Source organism: Nannospalax galili, unplaced genomic scaffold, assembly GCF_000622305.1.
Source record: "Nannospalax galili isolate Female #2095 unplaced genomic scaffold, S.galili_v1.0 scaffold218, whole genome shotgun sequence".
NCBI lineage: Eukaryota > Metazoa > Chordata > Mammalia > Rodentia > Spalacidae > Nannospalax > Nannospalax galili.
The window spans coordinates 1,303,473-1,326,350 of NW_008343207.1; the positions used below are offsets into that span (position 1 = coordinate 1,303,473).

Sequence of the window (22,878 nt, forward strand, 5' to 3'; positions counted from 1 at the left end):
GTTGTGTAAAGTAGCAGTCTCTCCATGTCCGGATAGCCCATGGGCTCAGCTTCATATGCAGAGACTCCTTTTATCAGCAGGGTGCCTTCCCAGCATCTTCCTGACTCATCTTTGAAGTAGCCGTCACAGAAACATGGCCTCTGGCTCAGAAAATGCCAGCTTTTCCTGTGTGATTTTCAGGCACTGTCTGAAAGCCTGGCAGGAGCCCACCTCCACATGTAAATATGGCATCCACAAAGTACCTATCAGATAAGGCTTTTACCAGTACCCCCACAGTATAAGTATCCTGGTTTTCCCTCAATAAATCGGAGCTGGATCACTAAGACCTGGAGCCGAGCTGAGTCACTGAATAAAGGAGCTGTGCCTGTACCACTGACTGAGCTGAGTCCTGTGTCTTACTGCCTACGATCCAGTCTCCCCAGGGGGGTGCTATCCTTCTGTCATCGACTCATGGAAATCCAGCTTTAGCCATCCCGCACCTCTCCTCATGACCCGACAGCTGACGGGTCCCGAATTTAGAGAGAGAGTGCACGGGTGAAATTGGGGCGGAACTCGACCGGGCCAGCCCCGGTAGCAGAGACCCACAGAGACTGGAGAAGCAGGGACCCGCCAGCAACGTGGAGCAGACACGCCGCGGGACCCGCCGCTTCCCAGGTGCATGCAGGAGACCGGCGCCATGCTAGCAGCTGGCACCCCGAGATCCCCGCACGCCCATAGATGGAGACTGAGCACGTGGCCCTGACTGAGCTACACAGATGCAGGCATGAGTGAAAACATGCCAGGGCATGCTTGACTACCTGATCTCAGTCACATCTGACTTGTCCAGCTTCTGCAGCTCCAACTTGGCAGCCTCCAGGATGGGCATGACTTCGGCCAGGGTAGTCTCGGCCTCAGCCTTCTCCACCGCAATGATCTTATTTTGCTCCTCTATCTCCATGGCCTTCTCCTCTGCCATCTTCTTCTTCTCCTCCACTGTGGAGGCACAGGCTGGTCAGCTGGCCAGATGCTACAAGGTAGACCTGAGCCATGTGGGAACCTCAAAGCCACCCACAGCCATGGGGCAGTAGCCAGGGGGCTGTGGTCTATGTGCTGAATTCAAGTGTTCTTCTCAGAGGGGACCTTCTGTGCCTCTCCTGCCCACATCCCACCCACTTGGTTCCATATTGGCCCTACCCCTGCAGCCAGTGCTGGCCATATCTATCTATCTATCTATCTATCTATCTATCTATCTATTTATTTATTTATTTATTTATTTATTTATTTATATGTACATACCACAGCATGTGTTGTGGAGGTAGAGGACAACCTACAGGAGTCGATTCTCTCCTTTCTACCATGTGGGTTCCAGGATCGAACTCAGGGCATCTGGTTTGCTGGCAAGCACCTTTATCCTCTGAGCCATCTCACCAGCCCTCCTTCTCTGTCTTTCTCTCCCCATCCCACTTTCTCCCTGCCTCTCTCTGTCTCCTTATCCTCTTTCCCCTCCTCCCTTTGCTTTTCCATTCCCTTTTCTCATGATCAGGACCAGCCCCAGAGCCACCCCTCTAGGGAGCGTGGTCCCTCTGTCTCTCCTGTCTCACTGTTTCTACTGAGTGACACTATTCCTAGCCTGATTTCACTCTGTCCCCTCTGTCTGGATGCCTCTAGGTTGTGACACCTCTCACAGTTAGAATCCAACAGCAACACAGGCCTGGCTCAGAGACAGTACAAGGGCAAACAATGATCTCCCCAGACCTCATAACCACTAGAGCCTCAAGTATGACCTTATTTGGAAATTCACTAATGATGCCACACTGGCTTGGTGTGGATCCAGTCCCAGTGTCTGGTATCCTTGTGAGAAGGTCATGCCTCACACTGAATTAGTGCATTTAATTATCACAATGCATCTCACAAATATGCAAAAATAATAAAAATAAAAAAAATTCAAGATCACATGGAGACACCCAGGGAGGGTGTCTTGTGACAGTGGTGGATCTGTGAGCTGAGGCTTGCTAGGAACTGCCACTGGCTCACTCAGGCAGCCTGCCCCTGCTGGTGGCTGCTGCACTCACCTATGGCTGTGTTGGTAGCAATCTCCTCCAGCAGGGTCTCACAGGCGGCTGACTTCTCTGCTAGTACAATCTTCTGCTCTGCCAGCTTCTGATTCAGCTCATCCAGCTGGATGGTGGCCTCCTTCAGCTTGTCCAGCCCACCCTCCAAACGCTTGCACTGTGCTGGGGGACAGATAGCACAATGTCATGGCCAGATACCACTGCCCCCAAGGCCCCAGAGGAAAAATCACCACTTCTACAAGTGTCCAGCACCTGTCCTAGCTCCCAAAGTGCACAACATCTGCCAACAGGAACAGATTGCTGAAAATGGTATGTCTCTTAGCCAGAAGCTTGAGCCCTTCCTAAAAAGCCCTTTCCAACAGAGCACACTGGGATCACAGGACATCCAAGGTAGAGGAAACAAAGCTACAAGCTACATGGCCACACTGAAGATAAGGTAAGAGCATACCAGCATCCTACCCAGAGGGAAGAATCACCTTCAAGTACAAAAGCTGAATCTGCTCTGTCTTGCCCCAATCACAGGGTGGCATGTACAAGTTCCTAGGGTCCATCCCCAGCACCATTGTGATGGTTTGAATGAAAATGTCCCCCATAGGCTCCAAGTATTTGGACATTTTGTCCCCAGATGGTGGTGTGGTTTGGGGAGGTTTTAGAAAGTATGGCTATCCAGGACAAATCATGTCACTGGGGGTGGGCTTAGAGAGTTCTTAAGCCTTTCCAGATCTCCAGTTGCTCTCTTGCTTCCTGTGCCTACATGATGATGTGAGAAAATGTGGAAGACTTTGGAAGCTTGGACTAGAAAAGTGGTTGATTGCTTTAAGCAGAGCTTAACAGGCCATTCTAGTAGAGTCCTGGAAGAAAGTAGTGCTGGGAACAATGTAGTTCCAGGGGGAAATAAGGACTTAAGCAGCAATTGGGATATTTTGGCAGAGAGTCTGGCTGGAGTCTGCCCACAGCCAAAAAGTTTGCCTGAGGCTAAGTTGAAAAGCAATGGACCAATTTCTCTGGTGGAAGAAATTTCAAGACAGCCTAATGTAGAAATGGTGGCGTGGATGTTAATGGCAAATATTATACAGATCTACAGTGAAAAAGAGCAAATGGGGCAGAAAGAAATACAGTTTTGATTGAAAAAGAGCACTAGGAAGATAAATGTTGGAGCCTTGGCATGTGCTGGAGAGGATCCCTTTGATAAGGAGATTAAAGTGATTAAGGAGGGGCCTAGAGATTCGGACTTAAACAGTAGAGAGAGTGCCTCCAGGGCAAGACCACACCCAGTTAAGCCTCCAACTTGTGAAAGGAAAATGCTGCAGGGGCCACTGAAGAGAAAAGCTTCTAAAATGGATAAAGCAACTGGAGTCCATGCCAAACTTGCAGTGAAATTTGGCAGTGTCATTCACCTGGTGCTGGCTTTAGGGGCATAAAAGACAAGAGTGAAGTGGTCATCAATTCTTCCTCCACGGTTTTAGAGAGCCTTGGAGGCCAGGCAGCATGCAGCAGGGGTTCCCCTGCATAGAGAAGGCCGATAGGCCATTATGTGAAGCTGTGAAGGTGAAGCCTGGTTGGCAATGGAGACCCCAAGAAGATGTCTGTGATGCCAGAGCTGTGAGGCATCTGCCAAGAAGACCTGCACACAGGGAGTGGTACCAGCACAAGAGAGAGAAATGTGTTGCATGCAGCAAAGCTAGAGAGACTGAGCCATCTAAGCTCTTTGGAAGTAAAGTCCCAGAAGTTGGACATGGAACTACTGGATTTGGTGTTTGTCCTGCTGGTTTTTGGTCTTCTTTTGGTCTGGTATTTCCTTACTATCCCTCCATTCCTCCCTTTTGGAATGGTAATGTGTATTCAGTTTCACTGTATGTTGGGAGTATGTAATTTGTCTTTTAATTTTATAGAGGTTTACAGTTAAGATATTTACCTGAGTCTCAGAAGAGACCTTGGACTGGACTTTTAAACAGTATTGAGACTGACTGAGTAATGACTATGAATAGTACTTGAAAATGACTATGGGGACTTTTAAAGTTGGACTAAATGAATTTTATATGGTCATGAGCCTACGGGGGCCAGGAGGTAGAATGTGATGGTTTGAATGAAAATGTCCCCCATAGGCTCCAAGTATTTGGACATTTTGTCCCCAGGTGGTGGCACTGTTTTGGGAGATTTTAGAAGGTGTGGCTATCCTGGAGGAAGCATGTCACTGGGGGTGGGCTTAGAGAGTTCTTAAGCCTTGTCAGATCTCCAGTTGCTCTCTTGCTTCCTGTGCCTGTGTGATGATGTGAGAACTCCTGCTCCAACCACCTCCAGCCACCTCTGGCCACCATGGCTCCCTGCCATGACAGACTGTAATTCCCCTGGAACCGTAAGCTCAAATAAACTCTTCCTTCTATAAATTGCTTTGGTCAGTGTTTTCTATCACAGCACCAGAAAAGTGACTAATACAACCATGGAAGGAAGAAAGGAAGGAAGGGAGGGGAAGGGAAGGGAATGAGGAAGGGAGGGAGGGAGGGCAGGCACTGGCATCTGCTCTGAGACAAGCCGTGCTCATGATCCCTGTTTACATACAAACCCGCTCACACACAAACTCCACTCATGCACAAACCCTGCTCATGCATGATCCTTGCTCACACTATAATGACTTCAGCTCGCATCCTGGCCCCCACTTACCAATGTTGTACTGGGTTTTCTCATCCAGCAGTTTTGAGTATGTATTGATAAAGTCCAGGTAGTTCTTAGGTGTCACATAGTTGCTGCGCCTCAGCTTCTGCAGGAACTGCTTGCTGAACTTGCCCACTGATTGGTGGACCATAACCATGTGCTCCACCAGGTCTTCAATGTTCTCTATTGGGATCATGGGGTTATCCCCTGGATAGGAAGGAATGAAAGGGATGGTGCTTAAAACCAGGTCAGGTGTAGCTCGGTGAGAGGGTGCATCCCTATCACGTGTGAGGCTCTGGGTCGGTCCCCAGCACTGCAGAAAACAAAGAGGAGCAGTCCTAAAAAAGAAATCCAACAACTCCTAGATGTGAACCTGAAAACATTAGAAACAGCTTCCAACAGGTTCATGAAAGCCAGTGTTCACGGCAGCAGCATGGGACTGAAAGGCAGGAAGGATTCAGTTCATCTACAAATGAATGGAAGTGGTGTGGCATACCCATGCCATGGAGTGTTACTATGCCATGAAAAGGAACAAAGCACTGGCACATGCTACACCTTTATGACCCTCCAATATATAAAAAGAAAGAAGTCGGGCTGGAGAGATGGCTGGAGAGCGGTTAAGAGAGACCCAGGTTGAAGTCCCAGCACCCACATAGCAACTAACAACTGTCCATTAACTCCAGTTCCAAGGGTTCTGATACCCTCTTCTGTTCTCTGCAGTCATTGCACAACACAGGTGCACTTACATACATGTAGGCATAACACTCATACACATAAAATAAAAAATGAAATTAAATTTTTAAAAAAGAAGTCAGATGCAAAGGGACAGAGAGTGCATGGGTTTCCTTACATGAGACACAGACAAGGAAGAGCCTAGAGACAGGATGCAGGTCAGAGGTAGCCAGGACCTGGGGAAAGGTGGGTGGGAATCTGTTTGACAGGAGAGGAGTTTCAGTTTAGGATGAAGGAAAGTTCTGGAAACAGATGGCAGTGATGGTTACACTGCATTATGGGTGTGATCAATGCCCCAAGTACACTTAAGACAGACAGGATGGGAATGTTTACAGTAGAAAAATTTTACCTATTAAATAAAATGATTTTAACAAAAAATTTATAAAAGAAAGAAAAAGAGCAGCTATCACTTGTCAACAACTTTCTCTAACACACAGGCTGACCTCCTTCCCTGGAGTCAGGAAACTGTTCTTCAAGGGCTCAGGTGCCATTGGGAGGAAGTTTGGGCTTCAGGAGATGACCCTGTCACTGATCCCCAAGTGTCATTCTCCAGCCCAGCATGCAGCCCCCAACAGTGGCTAGGTGGGCATACTCAGCCATTCTGTACTGGATCCCAGTGTCCAGCAGGTACTGGATCCCAGAGTCCAGCAGGTACTGGATCCTAGTGTCCTACATGTACTGGATCCCAGTGTCTGGCACATACTGGCAGAAGGTGGCCCTTCCTAGGACTCTATCAGAAGGATTGAGGATCACTTCTGGAACCAAGATTCCATTCCTTGGATTTCCCAACATCATGAGATATAAGGGCCAGCAGAGCCTGCTGAGATTAAATGAAGGAAGGAATATAAGACCAAAGCATGTTCTGCAGATCTGACCTCGACTCATACTAAGAGTGCATCATGCCTGAAAACCTCTGCCCATAGGTGTCCACAGTTGGGGCACAGTCGCCTTAACTTCAAGAGACATAATCTAAGGGGGAAATTATAAGCAAATCACATGCAGCTTTGTGTATAGAATCAAAATGCTGACTACTGGAAGGACATGGAAATGGCTTGCACACTATGGGAGCTGGTATACCAGCCACATCAGGGCTGGCAACTGCACTCCCAAGGGAAAATGCAGCCCACTGCTTGTTTTTGTAGATAAAGTTTTATTGGAACACAGCCATAAACATTCATTTACATGTGGTCCAGGATGGCTTTCACATACAACAGCAGAATTAACAGCTGTGACAAAACCAAATATTACCATGCCAACCTTCACAGAAGCAGCTTGCCAGCTCCCAAGCTATACAACAGGACACACATGCTCTTGGCCTCTCTCCCAGGGAAATTGCATCATAGTTCCAATTATGACTTCTGCCTGCACAAAAGGACTGCTTATCTGTTTAATTTGTTGGATGCATATCTATAAGGTTGAACCTATTTACAAAGTCACTCAGTGGCATTGGTCATAAATCAAGTTAGACCTAATAAAAAGAAAAATTGGCTTGCTTTCTTATTCAGAGACTGAGATTCCTATCTAAGGTCTCAAGTGTCTGGAACTTTAGAGGGAGTCGGTGCTGGGAGATAATTCAGTAGCTGGCTCCTGGGGCATCCTGAAACTGTCTACTTATGTAGCCCAAGCTGGCCTCAAACTTACCCTCCTCCTTCCTCCACTTCTCGAGAGCTGGCATCTCCATGCCTTGCCTTTGGTATACTTTTTCTACAGAGCTGAACAGTAATAGCACAGTCCCTGTGGCAAGGACATGACCATGCAACTGTGACACAGGAGCAGGCAGTATGTTCATGAATGAGTAAGCAGTGTTCCAATAAAACTATTTACCCAAACAAGCAGGGAGCCACATTTGGCAGCAGGTCATGGCTTGCTGATTCCTGATTTGGGTGCTACCTATTTGGTTCCTGCCCTAAACTGTCCTTGTCTGCTCAGACCCCTTTAGACTAAAGCACAATATAACCCCAAGCCATACTAGCAATAAGAAGTCATTCGTTTCCAAAGGGGTATTTACAGTGAATCTCCTAGGCCAAGATTCAAAGTCAGAAAAGTGACAAATAGCTTTGTGAGACCAACAGTCAGTCCTCACAACTACAGTGGCTTACCTAAAAATGACTTAGCCACTGCGTGCAGGGCCTGGGTCGGCCAGGGCATGAACCAGTCGATACCAGTGTTGTTCACCAAACCTTGAAGAGAGAGAGAGGAAAGACCATCGCTTTGCAAACAGTCTTCGGTGTCCGCCAAAATTGTGGCTTGGCTAAGGACACTGAAGTCTGACTCATCTTTAGCAGCTTGTCACTCTATGCTGGGAGAGAGCAGAGCCACCCCTCCATATACCATGCACCCACTTATGCTAAGAGGAAGCTACCTATGACTTAGTGAGGGATCAGAGAGGTATGCCCATAGCACAGAGCCAACTTTCAAACTAATGCTGCATCCTGTGTGGCTCTGTCAGTGGAAGTCTGGAAGTGATGGGTCCCCAGCACACACACTATCCTGAAGTTGGAGCGAAGGATGTACAGGCTCTACTCCAAGGTACCTGGGAAATTCCTGCACCGGGTCCTCAGAGTGTCCCCCACTGGTGACATCCCCAGGACAATGTGTAGGTTATTGGCACTCTTGTTCACAAAGTACTGCCACACGGACTCCTTGGCAGGGCCCATGCCCTGCTTCAAAGCCTCCTGCCCAATCTGACTGAGGATGGTGTCCTTTTCCTCTTCCAGGAAGAGAGCAGGGATGATTCCTAGAGGACAAAGATATGGGGGAGCTGGCTGTGAGGTCTCAGGGTTCTTACCTCCCTGGGCACCAAATGAGATGATGGAACAAGGTATCATGGGAACAGCAGCAAGACAGAGTGAAGGGGCAGAGCTGGGGTCCAGACTCGGGGTGACCCAGTTGCTCTCAAACAAAGCAGACTCAGTCTGTAGGATGGGTGGTGAGTGCCTCCTACTTATCCTGGAGAGTGTGCTGGGCACCAAAGCCCATAGTACATTTGAATCCCACATGCAGGCAAAACATGAATACATGTAAAATAAATAATAAATTATTAAATTAAACTTGCCACAACTTAGACTCATGTGGGAAGAGTCTCAACTGAATAATTGTCTTTATCAGATTCGTCTGTGGGTCTGTCTGGGGTGGGGGTAATCGACGTAGGATGGCTCAGCCCATGTGGGCAGCACCATTCCCTAGGCAGGGGTTTGGAACTATTTGGGAGAGGTGAAAGCCAGAGGCAGCAAGCAAGTAGCATAGGTGCATGCATTTCCTGTACTAGACTGTGGATAAGGTATGACCAGCCATCTCCAGCTCCAGTCTCAGTAACTTCCCTGCAATAATAGGCTGACCTAGAATTGTAAGTCAAATAAGTCATTCTTCCCCAATGCTGCTTTTTCGGTCAAGGTATTTGTCACAGCAACAGAAATAAAGAGAGACAATCCAGCATCTAGTGACCAGCCAGAGATGTGATGAAACATCTTACAGGGCCCTGAGCAGTCCCATAGTGAAGAACTGCCAAGCCCCAAATGCTGGACAGCAAGAACCACACGAATGCCTTCAGATGGTGTGACCCCTGATGAGTACCTGAGGGGTTCCTGTGCAGAGGAGTTGACACTGAAGCCTAGGCTGCCCACCCTCAAAAGGCCCCCACTTCTCTTTGATGCAGACCCCATGGGCAGCCAGAGAGACAGCTTAAAAGTCCAGATCTAGACCATGTCAGTGCACTGAGAATGGAGTCTCATCTGACCCACAAGGCCCCACATCCGGGGGTCTCCACTCTTCACAGATGGAGCCACTCCTGCCTCCAGACCTTTCCTGCCATGATGAACCAAACCCTCTGGTACCATGAACCAAACAAGGCCCTCTTCCCAGAAGCTGCTCCTGACGGGCATGTCACAAGGATGAGAAAAGTAATGAATATAAGTGCCCCCATGAATGTCCACAGGAGGGCTAAGTGCTGTGTCTTGGATGGACATACAACCTGTCAGGCCCATCCCACTGCTGCAGTGAGGAGGCTGTGGGATGTTCCTGCCATAGTTCCCACAGCATCTGCCACCCTCAGTGCTAGAGCAGCAGGCTGGGTGGGTGGCCAGGTGGCCAGCCAGTACCTGAGGTCAGCATATTGTTAATAAGTTCCAGGAAGCCCTCCTCAGCCACGTGTGCATCTGTGAACAGGAAGATCATCATCTTGTTCTCCAGCCCCAACTTCAGGTACAGGCTCTTCAGATCTTCCCTGAAGTTGGTCTCCGAATAGCCCCGGCTCAGCAGGATCTCAAACACCTGGGGATACAGGTGGCAGAGTCACCAGGGTCACCTTGGCATCCAGCTGGCTTGTAGTGAGGCAATGGAAAGATCTGGGAGCACTAAGCAATTGGATGAGTTTGCACATCCACAGACATCCCTCAGGCGGTGACCTGAGGGATGCAGGGTGGGGAGGCCAGCTGCCTGGGCCAGCCTCATGAAATGCCCTGGAGTCAGCACAGGAGGCAGAGCTGTGGAACTGACTTTTGTCAAAGCTTGACAAGTGTTCTGCATGTGCACACATGTGTCAGGGTGTGAGTGTGCAAGGAACAAGCTCCAAAAAGGAGCATGTGGGTCTGGAGAGAGGAAAGCAAGGAGAGGACTCAGAGACCTGAGTCATGGAGACCTGGGAAGGAAGGAAGGGCACCTGGAGCAGTAGGGCAGCAAGTAGGTGATGGTCACATGACCTTTGACTAGACCAAAGAGCACCCAGTGCACTTAAATTGTGAATTGTATCATCTTGTATCATATCTAAATAAAGCTGTACTATCTCTAAATTATATATATATATATACCTATTTTTATTTATGTGTCTGTGCTTGATTATATATCACATGCATGCAAGTGCCCACTGAAGTAAGAAGAAGGAGGATGGCAGATTTCCTGGAGTTCCTTTGTGTGCCTTGACTTAGATGCTGGGAACCAAACCCTCTGTAAAAGCTGCAAGCACTCATAATCGCTAAGTCATCTCTCCAGCCCAAAAAAAGTTGTTTTAAAGAGAGAGAGAGAGAGAGAGAGAGAGAGAGAGAGAGAGAGAGATGCTGGTAGTACAGATCTTTAATCCCAGCACTCGGGAGGCAGAAGCAGGAGGATTTCTGTAAGATCAAGGTTAACCTGGTCTACATAGTGAGTTCCAGGCTGTCTAAGGCTACAAGGAGACCCTGTCTCAAAAAAATAAAAATAAATTGAAAAGGTAATAAAAAGAGACTCTAAGGTTGGCCATATGCAGGTAGGCATGCCAGCAATGGCCACAGAGGCTCCACTGAGATTTGGTGAAGGCCCCTCCAGATGCATGCACTTCCCTATCACAAGTACTGCTTGTGTCTGGCTTTAACTTGAGTTCTCAAACCACTGCAGGTTAGACACCTCATAGGATTCACCTCATAGCCAGCTGTGAAGGCTGCCAGTCTGGACAGAGACTGCTTCCCTGAACCTCCGACGCCCACCAACAGTGCATGGCCACGGTCCATGCGTATGATGCGGTGCACACGGGTCAGGTGCTCCAGAGCGTCGTCGAAGAGGACCAAGTTCATCCTGGTGTTGGTCTCATTATACTCCTCAAGAATTTCCTGAGTGAAAAAGATAAGCACCACCACATTTTAAAACACTCTCCTTTGCTTCAGGAAAGGTAAAAGAGAGAGAGGAGCTGACTTTCCTGACAGACTTGTGGGGCTGAATCTCACTTAACAAGTGAGATTTCAGTCTTCTGGGTGTTGACTGGCCAGCCATGAGACACAGCAGATTACCAGTGAACCACTCCGGGGGACCTCAGAATATTACAGCTGGGATGGATGGCAGGGATAGATGGATGCAGGGACATGAGGCATGGGCAGGTCTGTGTGGAGGATGGTGCTGCAGGAGGTGGGGCCACTGAGGGGAGTGAGGTGGGACTGTAAGAAGGTATGGTGAAGGTGGGGAGGTCCACACCTCAAACAGCGCCTTGGCAGCCTCATAGTCCTGGATATCTTCATAAACGCGGGGTTCTCCTTCGTGCAGAGCCATCCGGAAGTCCCCAAACAGAATAGGATCCCTCATGATTGAGTCAAAGTCATCAGCGAAATGTTCTCTCACCAAGTTGCCTATGTGATCTTGCACCTTAAAATAGAAGCCCGTTAAGGCCCCAGACTCAGCAACCAGTTTGCTTATTGGCAGGGAAAGGCCATTGGCCTTTATCAGTACAATAATTTGTCTTGGACTTCCCCCGTGTCTACAGGAACTTAAACATCATCATTGTTACCTGAGGACTTACACTGCCTCTATTTTTCTAGAGCGAGCATCCTACACAAATAATACATTAATTTATTTTGGTTTTGTTTGGTTTTTTGTTGATTATTTATTTATTATTTATTTATTTATTGGTCTGGCAGAGAAGGGGTCTCTCTGTGTCAGGACTCAGGTTTGCTTTGCTTAGCAGGGGACCTGCTGGCTTCGGGGCAGAGGGTCTGATCGGCAACAGAATCATAAACTCTGGGACCAGTGTCTTCCCAACAGGACGATTTATTTTAGAATTCAGATGGTTTTTATACATCCAAGGAACTAGCAGTCACGTGGGATATGGCAGTCACATACAAAGATTTAGGGTACAAAGAAACAGGACATTTAGTCTGTTAGTTGGTGCCAGAAGGATTCTTAAACTTTTACCCAAGGTTATCAATGCCCATCCAGTAATTTATTGGCCACAGTGTTTCTTTCTTAGAGCTAAAAGCATGGTAAACTTTTAGCTTTTAGCTCAGGAGTAAACCTTTAACCTGGCCTAATCTCTTAGCCAGGGATAGCTGAGTTATTTGTTCAGGACAAGGAGATGAGCTAAGGGTTGTTGACCAAGACGCTTTCCCACAGAGCAGGGAGCCTGCACTTTTATGAATGGGCCGCTTCCTCCTGCCAGCCTAGCAGTGTTCTGCAGGACAAGGATTATCAGAGCCACTGTTTTCAGTGCCCCTCCCTTTAGCAGAGAATGCAGCCTGGACCTATAAGTTTTAGGCTCACCTCACCCTAGGGCCTGGCATCCTGGTATCCTACATCTCTATAGCCCCAGCTGGCCTGGAACTCGCTCTGTAGACCAGACTGGCTTCCAACTCAGAGATCTGCTTGCCTCTGCCTGTGCTGGGATTAAAGGCGTACACCACCATGCCTAGCTCATTTTATTTTAAAAGTACAATTATTTATGGATTAGGGCATGTGTGTGTGTGTGTGTGGAGGTCAGAGGGCAACTCTCAGGAGTCTGTTTTCTTCTACCACATGGATCCCTGGGATCAAACTCAGGTCATAAGACTTGGTATCAAGTCCTTTACCCACTGTCCTAGTTTGTTTCTCCATCGCTGTGACAAAACACTCTGACCACTACCAACTTGGGGAAGAAAGGGTTTATTCAGCTTACATCTCCCAGACCACAGTTCATCAGAGAATCCAAGGTAGGAACTCAGGGCAGGAATCCAAAGGCAGGAAATGAAGCACAGGCCACGGAGGAACACTGTTTACTGGCTTGCTCCTCTGGCCCCCTACTCAACCTGCTCTCTTATACAACATAAGCCAACCTGCCCAGGGGTGGCACCATCTACAGTGGGTTGGGCCCTCCCACATCACACCCCTCCCACATCACTCAGTAATTAAGAAGATGCCTCACAGACATGGCCACAGGCCATGGAGGCAATTCCCCAATTGAGGCTCCCTCAACCCAGATGTATCACGATGACACTAAAGCTATCCAGCACTCCCACTGAGCCACCCCCACAACTCTCATTTGTTTTACTCAGATTTATTTTTCTGCACCTGCTACAGCAGCTCCAAGTACTCACCAGCTGCTTGTCTATTTCATTGATCAGTCGGTCGTGGAAAACCCTCAAGCACTCATTTCTCCACACTCGAACCATCTGGGTTACTGTCTGGAACCTATGTGAGGGAAGAGCAGTGTGGACCACCAGGTCCTCCGGGGAGGAGTAGGCTCAGGTGGATAAGGACACATCCCTACAGGCTTCTCTGACTTTCTAACCAGGAGCTAGCAAGTTAAGCACAGAGGCCCTTCCCAACAGTACAGAATAAAAGGAATGAATGTTCCTGTGAACAGAACCAAAGCCATACCCACTTGCTAGAACGTGTGCATTTAAAAACATCAGGGCCATTCCTTTATCTGGCCCTATTTCTAAAACTTTCCCTAGTTCTTGGCAGAGTCACCACTCCAGCTGAAAGACAAGAAAAGGCCCTCTCCAGGACGGCCACTCTAAACCCTTTACAAACATTCCAGGGAAAGTGTGAGGGTGTAGGAAGCCCACACCATCAATTCCTAGTGAGAATTCATGCAATTCAACTTGCTGATCCACAGAGACTGACGCAGTCATTTGTAGAAAGAAGTCTAGCATTCATGAAAACATTCCTGTAACTTCTGTATGAAGTCCTAGTTACTTTCTGAGCTCTGCAATGATGTCTCTTGAAGGCACACACCCTCTATCCAACTGGAAATACTGTGGTCAATGAGCAACAGGCTGCATGCAGATCCAACCTCAGAGCTGAGTGCTTGAGGCCATGAAAGTCATCTCACCCTAGGCACAGAGACACCGGCCCACACCTCGACTGCAGCTGAAACCCACCACCTTGAAGAAAATCCACCCTTGCCCTAAGGATTTATGTCTTTTTCCAACTCAACGCAGTCAAGAGCACTGAGTGAAGAATGACACATGGACCCATACAACTCACTGATCAGTCCTAAGGAAGCCTCCACACCTGCAGGGAATATTCGAGTACAAAACAAAAACTCACCGCTTTGGGTTAGTGAGGACAAGGCCATTAAAAACTCTCGAGAGGTCTCGAAGGTTGAAGATGTAGTGAAACTTTGAAGGGGTGGGAGGTAGATCTTGAACAATATTTTTGTACAGTATTAGCGTGCACAATGTCAACCTCCTGCTCAAGGCCCCAATGCTCTCATTAAAGGTCTAAAAAATGAAAAGACACACACACACACACACACACACACACACACACAGACTGTCAATAGGAGCATGGATAAACACAATGCAGTATTTTCAGATGACAGAGTAATATTTGGTCAGGAGAAGACAAAGCACTGACACACGTTTGAATCTGAAAAGCATGATGTTGAGTGACAGAAACCAGACTCAAGCTTAGTGCCTTAGTCCACTGATACGAAATACCAGGAAGACCCACAGAGACAGGCAGGTTAGTGGCTTCCAGACAAGGTGGGGGTAGGTGGGTAGAGAGGGACTGTAATGGGTACAGGTGTCCTTTGCAATAAAAAAAATGTTCTGTGTTTGACAGTGAGAATGGTTAGCCAACAACACTGAATTGATTTAATGTCTCTGAACTGAATGTGTTAAAATGGTTAAAATAATGAATTTTGCCGGGCGTGGTGGTGCACACCTATATTTCCAGCACTCAGGAAGCAGAGGCAGGTGGATCTCTGTGAGTTCAAGGCCAGCCTGGTCTACATAGTGAGTTCCAGGACAGCTGGGGCTACAGAGAGACCCTGTCTTAAAAAGACCAAAAAAATTTTATATTATGTGAATTTTACATTTGTGTGTGTGAACGAGCACATATGTGTGCATGTGCCTACATCCACGTGTATGCATGCTGAGGCCAGAGGAGGATGTCAGGTGCCCTGTTCAATCACTCTCCTAATTCTCTTGAGACAGGGTCTCTTTATTGGACCTGGGGATCCAGCAAGCCCTGGAAATCCTCCTGTCTCTGCTCCCCCCCCCCCACAGCACTAGGGCTATAGACATGCTTGGTCACACCCTGCTTTTTATGTGGGAACTAGGGATTAGAACTCAGGTCTTCATGCTTACATAGCAAGCTCTCTTACCCACTGAGGCATCTCCCTGGCCCTGAACATTACTTTCCTAAAACGGGCACAAGGAAAGCAATAAAGAAATCTAAGCAGCCCACTGTCTGACCTGCTCTGACCATCCTGCTGGAATGTCCCACCCTTTGACTTTGCAGTATGATGCTGTTATTGACACACATGTTGGGCTACATTCATAGCTATACTGGGACAAATGTGGTCCAAGATTCAGCTTGGACATGCCTGCCAGATTTTCACTGACAAGTCAATATGACATGAAACCAAAGACTCAAACCAGCCCCCACTTTGAGGGGTTTTTTTTCTGAAACAGGGTCTCCCTGTAGCCCCAGCTGGCCTGGAACCCACTATATAGACCAGGGTGGCCTCAAACTCACAGAGATCCAGCTGCCTCTGCCTCCCAAGGGCTAGGATCAAAGGTGTGTGCCACCACTCCTGCCCTGAGGGTTTTTTTTTCTGAAACAGGGTCTCCCTGTAGCCCCAGCTGGCCTGGAACCCACTATATAGACCAGGGTGGCCTCAAACTCACAGAGATCCAGCTGCCTCTGCCTCCCAAGTGCTAGGATCAAAGGCGTGTGCCACCACTCCTGCCCTGAGGGTTTTTTTTTTTATTATATTTTATCTTGTAAATCAGGGTCTTACTATATGGCCTAGGCTATCCTTAAACTAGTGATCATCCTGCCTCAGCCTCCCAAATACTGAGATACAGATGTAATAACACTATGCCTGGCTTTTTCTTGAGTTTCACTGAAAGCTTCAGCAAGGCTCACAGTTCCTGCTCCTCCACCTGGCCCTCACAGAGACCCTCCCTGCCTGACCAAAGCCTTGGAGTGTACAAGCTCCACTCCAGTGTCAATAAACCAGCCCCGCCTATACATACTCCCACCCAACATGATGTCCCCCATTCAGACTTGTAGTTAAAGCCAAGTTACCAAGGTGTGGCCCCTTAAGATGGAGAAGTAGATCAAGCACAGAGACTCCTCTGATGGGAATGGAATGTTGAAGACGCTGAACAGTGAGAGGAACCTGGGATCCACTTCATTGCGGCCCCCTCCAGCCTTCCCCATGGCAGCAATGAAACCCAGGTCTCGAATGCTCTTACAATTGAGCTCCTTCCCACGGTCATATAAGAAACCTTTATCCAGGAGCAGTTTCAGCAAAGCAATGGGCTGCTGGGTGCCATACTCATCAACCTTGGGGTTTTGTAGAGGAAAGAGAGAATAGCAGTATCAAAACACAATGTTGGCAAGCTGTGCTGACCTCAAAAGCCCACCTCTCTTGGGTTGGCCTCATGGGGATTCTTGGAGTCTACAATTAATCTATTCACTTCTGATGGTCAAAGTCTGTCTCCCTCACTAGACTGTGCTCCACAAAGGCAGAAACTGCTGAAGCCCAAACACTGCACAATGCTAGTACCCCTGGGAATAGCCCAGAAAAGGGGATAGATGGAAGGATGGATGGTGGATGGACAGGTGAATGGATGGATGGTGAGGTATGATAGACAGATGGACACATGGATGGGTAGACGGATGGGCAGAAGGGTGGATGGACAGGTAGATAGTTCGGCAGATACGTGGATTAATAAACAGACTAACAAATGAGCAGATGACTACATATATGAAAGGATGCTTTTATGTAGTTATTCCCTTCCATTCGCAACAGTCTGTCTTGAAGGGAGGAGGGAGACACTGAAGACTCAAGAAGCCAAAGAAACTGACCAGGCTCAGGAATTTCAGAAAATGATGAGATTTATACAAGATTCCTCCACAAGGTTATAAAAACAGGAAAGAATTGCTGGGGAGAGGAGACTCTTCTGGGTAATGTAATAACCCAATAAACTCATTGGTTCACAGGCTATACTTGGGTGGAATCCTTTCTTTGGTCTGTTGTCAATGCTTTATGAGTGTGTGGGGGGGATAGGCATTTGTCCACATTTCCTCAGGAAAAGTCATACAATGGATGGCTAAAAGGAGATGTATGGACAGACAGATAGATGGATGCAGATGAATGATGGATGGGTGGAGATGGATGGATGATGGATGAGTAGAGATGATGGAAGGATTAATGGAGAAGGATGATGGATGGATGAGGATGGATGATGGATAGAAATGAATGATGAATGGATGGAGATGGATGGATGATAGATGAACAGATAGATGGAAGATGGATAATGATGATGAATGAATGGATACGACGGATGGAGAACGACAGATGGATGGATAGAGATGGATGACTGAGAGATGGAAGTCTACAGATACCTTAACATATGGATGGATAAATACACAGATAATAATAGCTGAATAGATAGAATAGTAGATACATAGACAGGTACATAGGTGGATGATTGAATAAATGGATGATCAGATTGGGATGTGGATATATGGATCCCTCCTTTATAGTATGCTAAAAAAAACTTTCCACCTGTCAGGCTCTAACTCCAGCACCATACTCAGAATGCCTGGGGAGGTGTCTGCCCTTCTGCCTCCCTAGTAGGTGGGCTGAGAACAGAGGTGTCACCTAGGGCAGACAGTTCATTATGAAAGCCCTTCTTCAGAAGCTTGCTAGTGGCTGCTTTCCTTCTTGTACAGGAAATCACAACACACAGTGGGCAGGGATGCGGGTGAGAGATGCACTCAGGGCCTACCGCCCTTGGCTGGATCCCATGCCATGCAGAATTAAAGGCATGTGCTCTCACAGTCTCCCTGCATGCACATACAGCTCAAAGTGCCCACCTTCCAGATCCATCCCACCTAAAAAGCCACACACAGCCCTGAAGCCATGTCCATCTCCAAAGCCACTCCCACCTTCGGCATGTTCATGTCATCCATGAACACCAGCAGGCGCTTCCCCATGGGTGGCCCATATGTGTCTTTTGTTCGCTTCTCCACGTTTGCTTCTAAATTTCGTTGGATGTCCAGGGATGTGGTGCGTGAGGAGAAACCGACCATCAACACAATCTGCAACAGAAGAGAGGGCTCAAAGCCCAGCCTTTCTCAAGGAAGTGTGAGACTGCAAACTACCATCAATTTTGTGAAGTAACTGGTTTCTGAAATGATGTTTCTGGAACCCGACATGGGTCTGTGCTTTGCCATTTTTAAGAGCTAAATCTAGACGTCCTCTTTCCTCCTGGCAGATAGCATGTTACCACACATGGGCTTTGAAGCAATGTGGGCTCCAAAGCTCTGTGTCCCCAGCCAGATTGTCTTGAAATCAGAGCAGCTGTAATTCCCTGTGGGAGACCCTCACAATGCTGGACCCACCAACATTCCCTTGTTGAAAGGGAGGAGGAGTAGTGAGGCTTGGGAAGCCCTCTCTTCAGGTTATATATCAGTTAACAACTGTCCGCAAGTCACCCCACTTCTGTAAGTAATCCCAATTAAACTCATTTGGTTCACCCAAACTGGACTTGCATGGATTCGTTTCTTTGTCTATCCTCATCCTTTCTATCTGGGTGATTAGGAATAGACTTCCAGGAAAAGTCACAACAATGTAATAGGAGAAAATGGATCTGGGGTCATGGCTCTGTGTTGTTCTACCTGGTTGGCCTCCAAAATGTGAACTGTCTAACCTTTCACACCTGGGAGGTTGGTTTTAATAACATCTGCTGGACCACTCATGTGAGATGCAATGTGCGGAGGTGTTTTAAACATAAATTGCTATCAAGGCAGCTGCACCTTAACAAAATGTCAAAGAGAATGTGAACAGTCAGAGGCTCCGTCTTGGACCTAGCTGCTAGAAAGGAAGCTGTCTACACATGACCTCCTGGGCAGAGGCCCCTCTCAACTGCCTTTCAAGGAACCATGATTGCACACCAAAGTGGGATTCTCACACTCCACCATGCACCAGGACCAGCCGGAATGCTGGTCCCTGCCCAGATCAGCTGGGTTCTGGTTAGATTGAACTGTCAGTCTTATACAACCTAGAATCACCTGGGAAGAGTCTTAACAAGGAATTTTCTAGATCAGGTTAGCTTGATCTACGGGGAATTGTCTTATTAATTGATGGAGGTGTACGTGGCCCCCTGCACCCTCATCCTCCCTGTTTTCCTCCTGCCTGGGAGTCCCTGCAGGGCTGATCTGAGGGGCTGCTTTTGAGCCGAGGTCTGTCTTGTGGTGGCAGCTGGCCCAGGCCCTGTTCATAGCAGACTCTCCCGCATTTGACAAGTGGGAGGAGGAAGAAAACACAAAGTTCTAGAAACCATAAAAGGACAACAGAGAATGGGACAGCCAATCTCTGTGATGGTCTTCTACCACCCTCAACCCCAGTGCTCATGCCCCCACATGTTCCCTCACATGGCAAGTAAAGGGGACACATGCAGGATGGCAGAGTGACAGTAAGTAGCCTGCAAGGCTGATCACAAGCAGCACAGTGGCTGCTGCCCTGTTGTCTGTCCACTGTGGAGGAAGCCAGCTGCCCTGCAATGGCATTGCTGTGGATACGGCTCCAGTCTGAGTGTTGGAGACAGTCTCAATTTCATGTTAGTGGGCCTTGGAGGCAGGACCTGGGGGAGGCAGAGACTGGATTGAAAGGGCTTTGTCCTCAAGAAGGGATAAAGCCATTTGTAGATAAACAGACTTGTGGCTTCATCAAGAAAGCAGCCTTTTCTTTCTTATGAAAGTGGACTTTCTCTGGCAAGCTTGCTCTGCCTCCAATGTGATGCTGTCTGCCATGTTACAATACAGCAAGAAGGCCATCAGAGACTAGCACTGTGCACTTGGATTTTCAGCCCCCAGAGTCAAATAAACTTCCACTCTTTGTAATATACCTGGTCTCGGGTCTTTTGTTATAGCAATGACCTAAGACAGGCACACTCAAGCATTCCTCAGAGAGGTTCACTCAGTGGAGATCACAAAACGGCATCTTGAGAGAGAGTCTTCCAGCCTTGACCAGACCTTGAGATGAACACAGCCCCGGCAAATACTTGACTATAGTCTTGTGAGAGAACCTGAACTTGAGTCACCCAGCAGAGCCACATCAGATTCCTGACTGACCCATGGAAACTGAGAGGTGATGTGCTTGTGGTATTCAGCCATGGGGTAACTTACTATGAAGCAAATGATAACACATACAAATGAACACTTACGTTAGTCTCTTCGTTCAGATTTTTTAGGAAGTTCTGGGTAGTGGCTGTCTTGGAAGTGCCAGATTCTCCCACAAAGAGAACAGGCTGTTTGATTTTAATCATTTGCTCCAGGATCCAGGTAGAGCGGGTTGTATCCACCGTGTGCACTGAAAGAAACAAGAACTCAAGTATCCCTGGGACTCCAAGTTAGGAGAGCATTTGGCAATCTGGTGTTGACAGAGTCCCATGAATCCTATAAGAAGCAACAAGAGCTGAGCTATGGGGGCTGCAGAGATGTCTCAGTAAGAACCTTGCTCTGCAAACATGAGGACCTGAGTTCAAATCCCTAGTACCCATGTTAAATTTGCCTGTGCCTGTAACCCCAGCATGAGCACATAAAGCTGCATACTTATGTGCATGCAGCATACAATACATACATACAACATAGACACAGATTTCTTTTTGGAGACAGGGTCTCCCTATAAGCCCCAACTGGCTAGAATTCACTATATCGTAGACCAGACTGGCCTTGATTTCACAGAGATCCATCTGCTCTGCCTCCCAAATACTGGGATTAAAAGTGCACCACCATACCAGGGGTAGATTTTTTTTTTTTTTAATTTCATGTGTATTATGCCTGCATGTGTAAGTGCACCTGTGTCATGCAATGCCGGCAGAGGACAGAAGAGGGACACACATCCCCTAGAACTAGAGCTATAGACAGTTGTTAGCTGCCATGTGGGTGCTGGGATTCAAACCCAGGCCTTCTGCAAGAGCAGCCACTTCTCTTAACCACTGAGCCATCTCTCCAGTCCCCAATTTTTTTATTTTATTTTAATTTTTTAAATTTTATTTATTATTTTTATTTTATGTGTATGAGTGTATTGCCTGCATGTATGTGAGTGCACCCATGTTGTGCAATGCTGCAGAGGTCAGAAGAGGGCTTCTGATTCTCTTGGGACTGGAGTTAAGGATGGTTCGTAACCACCACGTGGGTGCTGGGAATCGAGCCTGGGTCCTCTGTAAGAGCAGTCAGTGCTCTTAACCACTGAGCCATCTCTCAAGCCCCAATTTTTAAAAATTTTTTTGTGTCTTTTTTTGAGACAGGGTCTCCTTGTAGCCCCAGCTGTTCTGGTACTCACTATGTAGATCAGGCTGGCCTCAAACTCACAAAGATCTGCCTGCCTCTGCCTCCCAAGTGTGCGATTAAAGGCATGCGCCACCACGCCCAGTGATTTTCTTATTTTTTAAACTGAGTTCTGGCCTCAAAAGTGTACAGTACATGTGGGTAAGAACTCCTTCTAAATACAGTCTCTTTTCCCCAGACATTTTGCCTTTCTTTAAAAAAAAATGTATGGGGCTGGAGAGATGGCTTAGCAGTTAAGAGCATTGGCTGCTCTTGCAGAATATTTTATTTATTATTTTATTTTATGTGTATGAGTGCATTGCCTACATGTATGTAAGTGAATCTGTGTCAATGCAGTGCCCACAGAGGTCAGAAGAGGGCATTGGATCCCCTGGAACTGGAGTTATAAACCGTTGTTAGCTGCCGTATGGGTTCTGGGAACCAAACTCAGGTCCTCTGCAAGATCGGCCAGTGCTCTTAACCGCTGAGCCATCTTTCCAGCCCTCCTCCACCCCAGCCATTATTTCTATGGCTTTACTGAGCTGTACCATTCAACCATTCTAAGTGTGCAACTGATACATTTCCTCGGCAGTATGATGGTGGCAATGGCCTAGGCTTCCAGAACTCCACTCTCTGTACTCAATCTGATCTGCACTCAGTGTGAAAACTCATCTCCTTACTGCTCACACCATCCATGCCCTGCAGGGCCTGATTTCCTGATCTCTGTGAAGATTTCAGTCCCAGTGGGATCCTCAGAAAATTCAGGCACCTCACTTTATACCCAAACCAGACACACTTGCTACTGAGTTATTCAGCACTGTGAATCAAGACTCTGATGGAAATACCCATGGAATATGACTTTCCAACACTATGCCCACATCAGAATGCTGCCTGGTTCATTGCTGAAGCTGCCCTCAAATTCTTCCTGTGTCCAGCCAGCTCTGGGTAGGAGAACACCCAGGGAAGTGTGAGAATAAAGAGCAGTCCACTCCGCCTCCACTGTGGCCTTCAAGGAAAACCCAAGGTCACAGCCACAGCTTAAGGACGGACCCCAAGGGATGCCTGTGAGGAGGAGCATGGGTGGGACCAGCTCCACCCCACACTCAGCACACCAAGAAGCCAAGGCAGCGCTCACACACCTAGTATGTCGATGAACTTCTTTGTGTGGTCATGAATATACTCCGGAACTAGTTTACTCCATGGGATCCACTGGTTCTGTTTCGGCTCAAAATGAAAGTCGAACAAGGTGGGAAGATGTCCTGAAAGATAATGGCCCATGTTGCAAAGGATGGGTTCTCACACATCTGAATGAGCTAATGATGCCTGTTCACCTCAAAGCTACACTGAGTGTTTACCTGCTACTCCTTCATAGGACAGGTACTTACTGACCTGCCCTCTCCTTAGATTCTGAGAAGTCTCAACCAGTACAACCAGT

The 22,878-nt window shown here is 47.7% G+C and overlaps 1 protein-coding gene across 1 annotated transcript in view; it reads right to left on the bottom strand.

Moving 5' to 3' along the window:
* Nucleotides 1–22,878, bottom strand: part of Dnah10 (dynein axonemal heavy chain 10) — a 149,456-nt gene that overhangs the window by 29,360 nt on the left and 97,218 nt on the right. Inside the window, exons 44-57 of the mRNA XM_008839272.3 lie at nt 22,583–22,702; nt 20,339–20,484; nt 18,060–18,212; nt 16,188–16,448; nt 14,199–14,371; nt 13,241–13,334; nt 11,373–11,540; nt 10,826–11,014; nt 9,533–9,704; nt 7,969–8,172; nt 7,535–7,615; nt 4,713–4,910; nt 2,052–2,213; nt 798–972 (exon numbers count right to left, since the gene is read on the bottom strand). Of these exons, the coding sequence (XP_008837494.1) occupies nt 798–972; nt 2,052–2,213; nt 4,713–4,910; nt 7,535–7,615; nt 7,969–8,172; nt 9,533–9,704; nt 10,826–11,014; nt 11,373–11,540; nt 13,241–13,334; nt 14,199–14,371; nt 16,188–16,448; nt 18,060–18,212; nt 20,339–20,484; nt 22,583–22,702 (2,296 nt within the window). The remainder of the gene's footprint in view (nt 1–797; nt 973–2,051; nt 2,214–4,712; nt 4,911–7,534; nt 7,616–7,968; nt 8,173–9,532; nt 9,705–10,825; nt 11,015–11,372; nt 11,541–13,240; nt 13,335–14,198; nt 14,372–16,187; nt 16,449–18,059; nt 18,213–20,338; nt 20,485–22,582; nt 22,703–22,878) is intronic.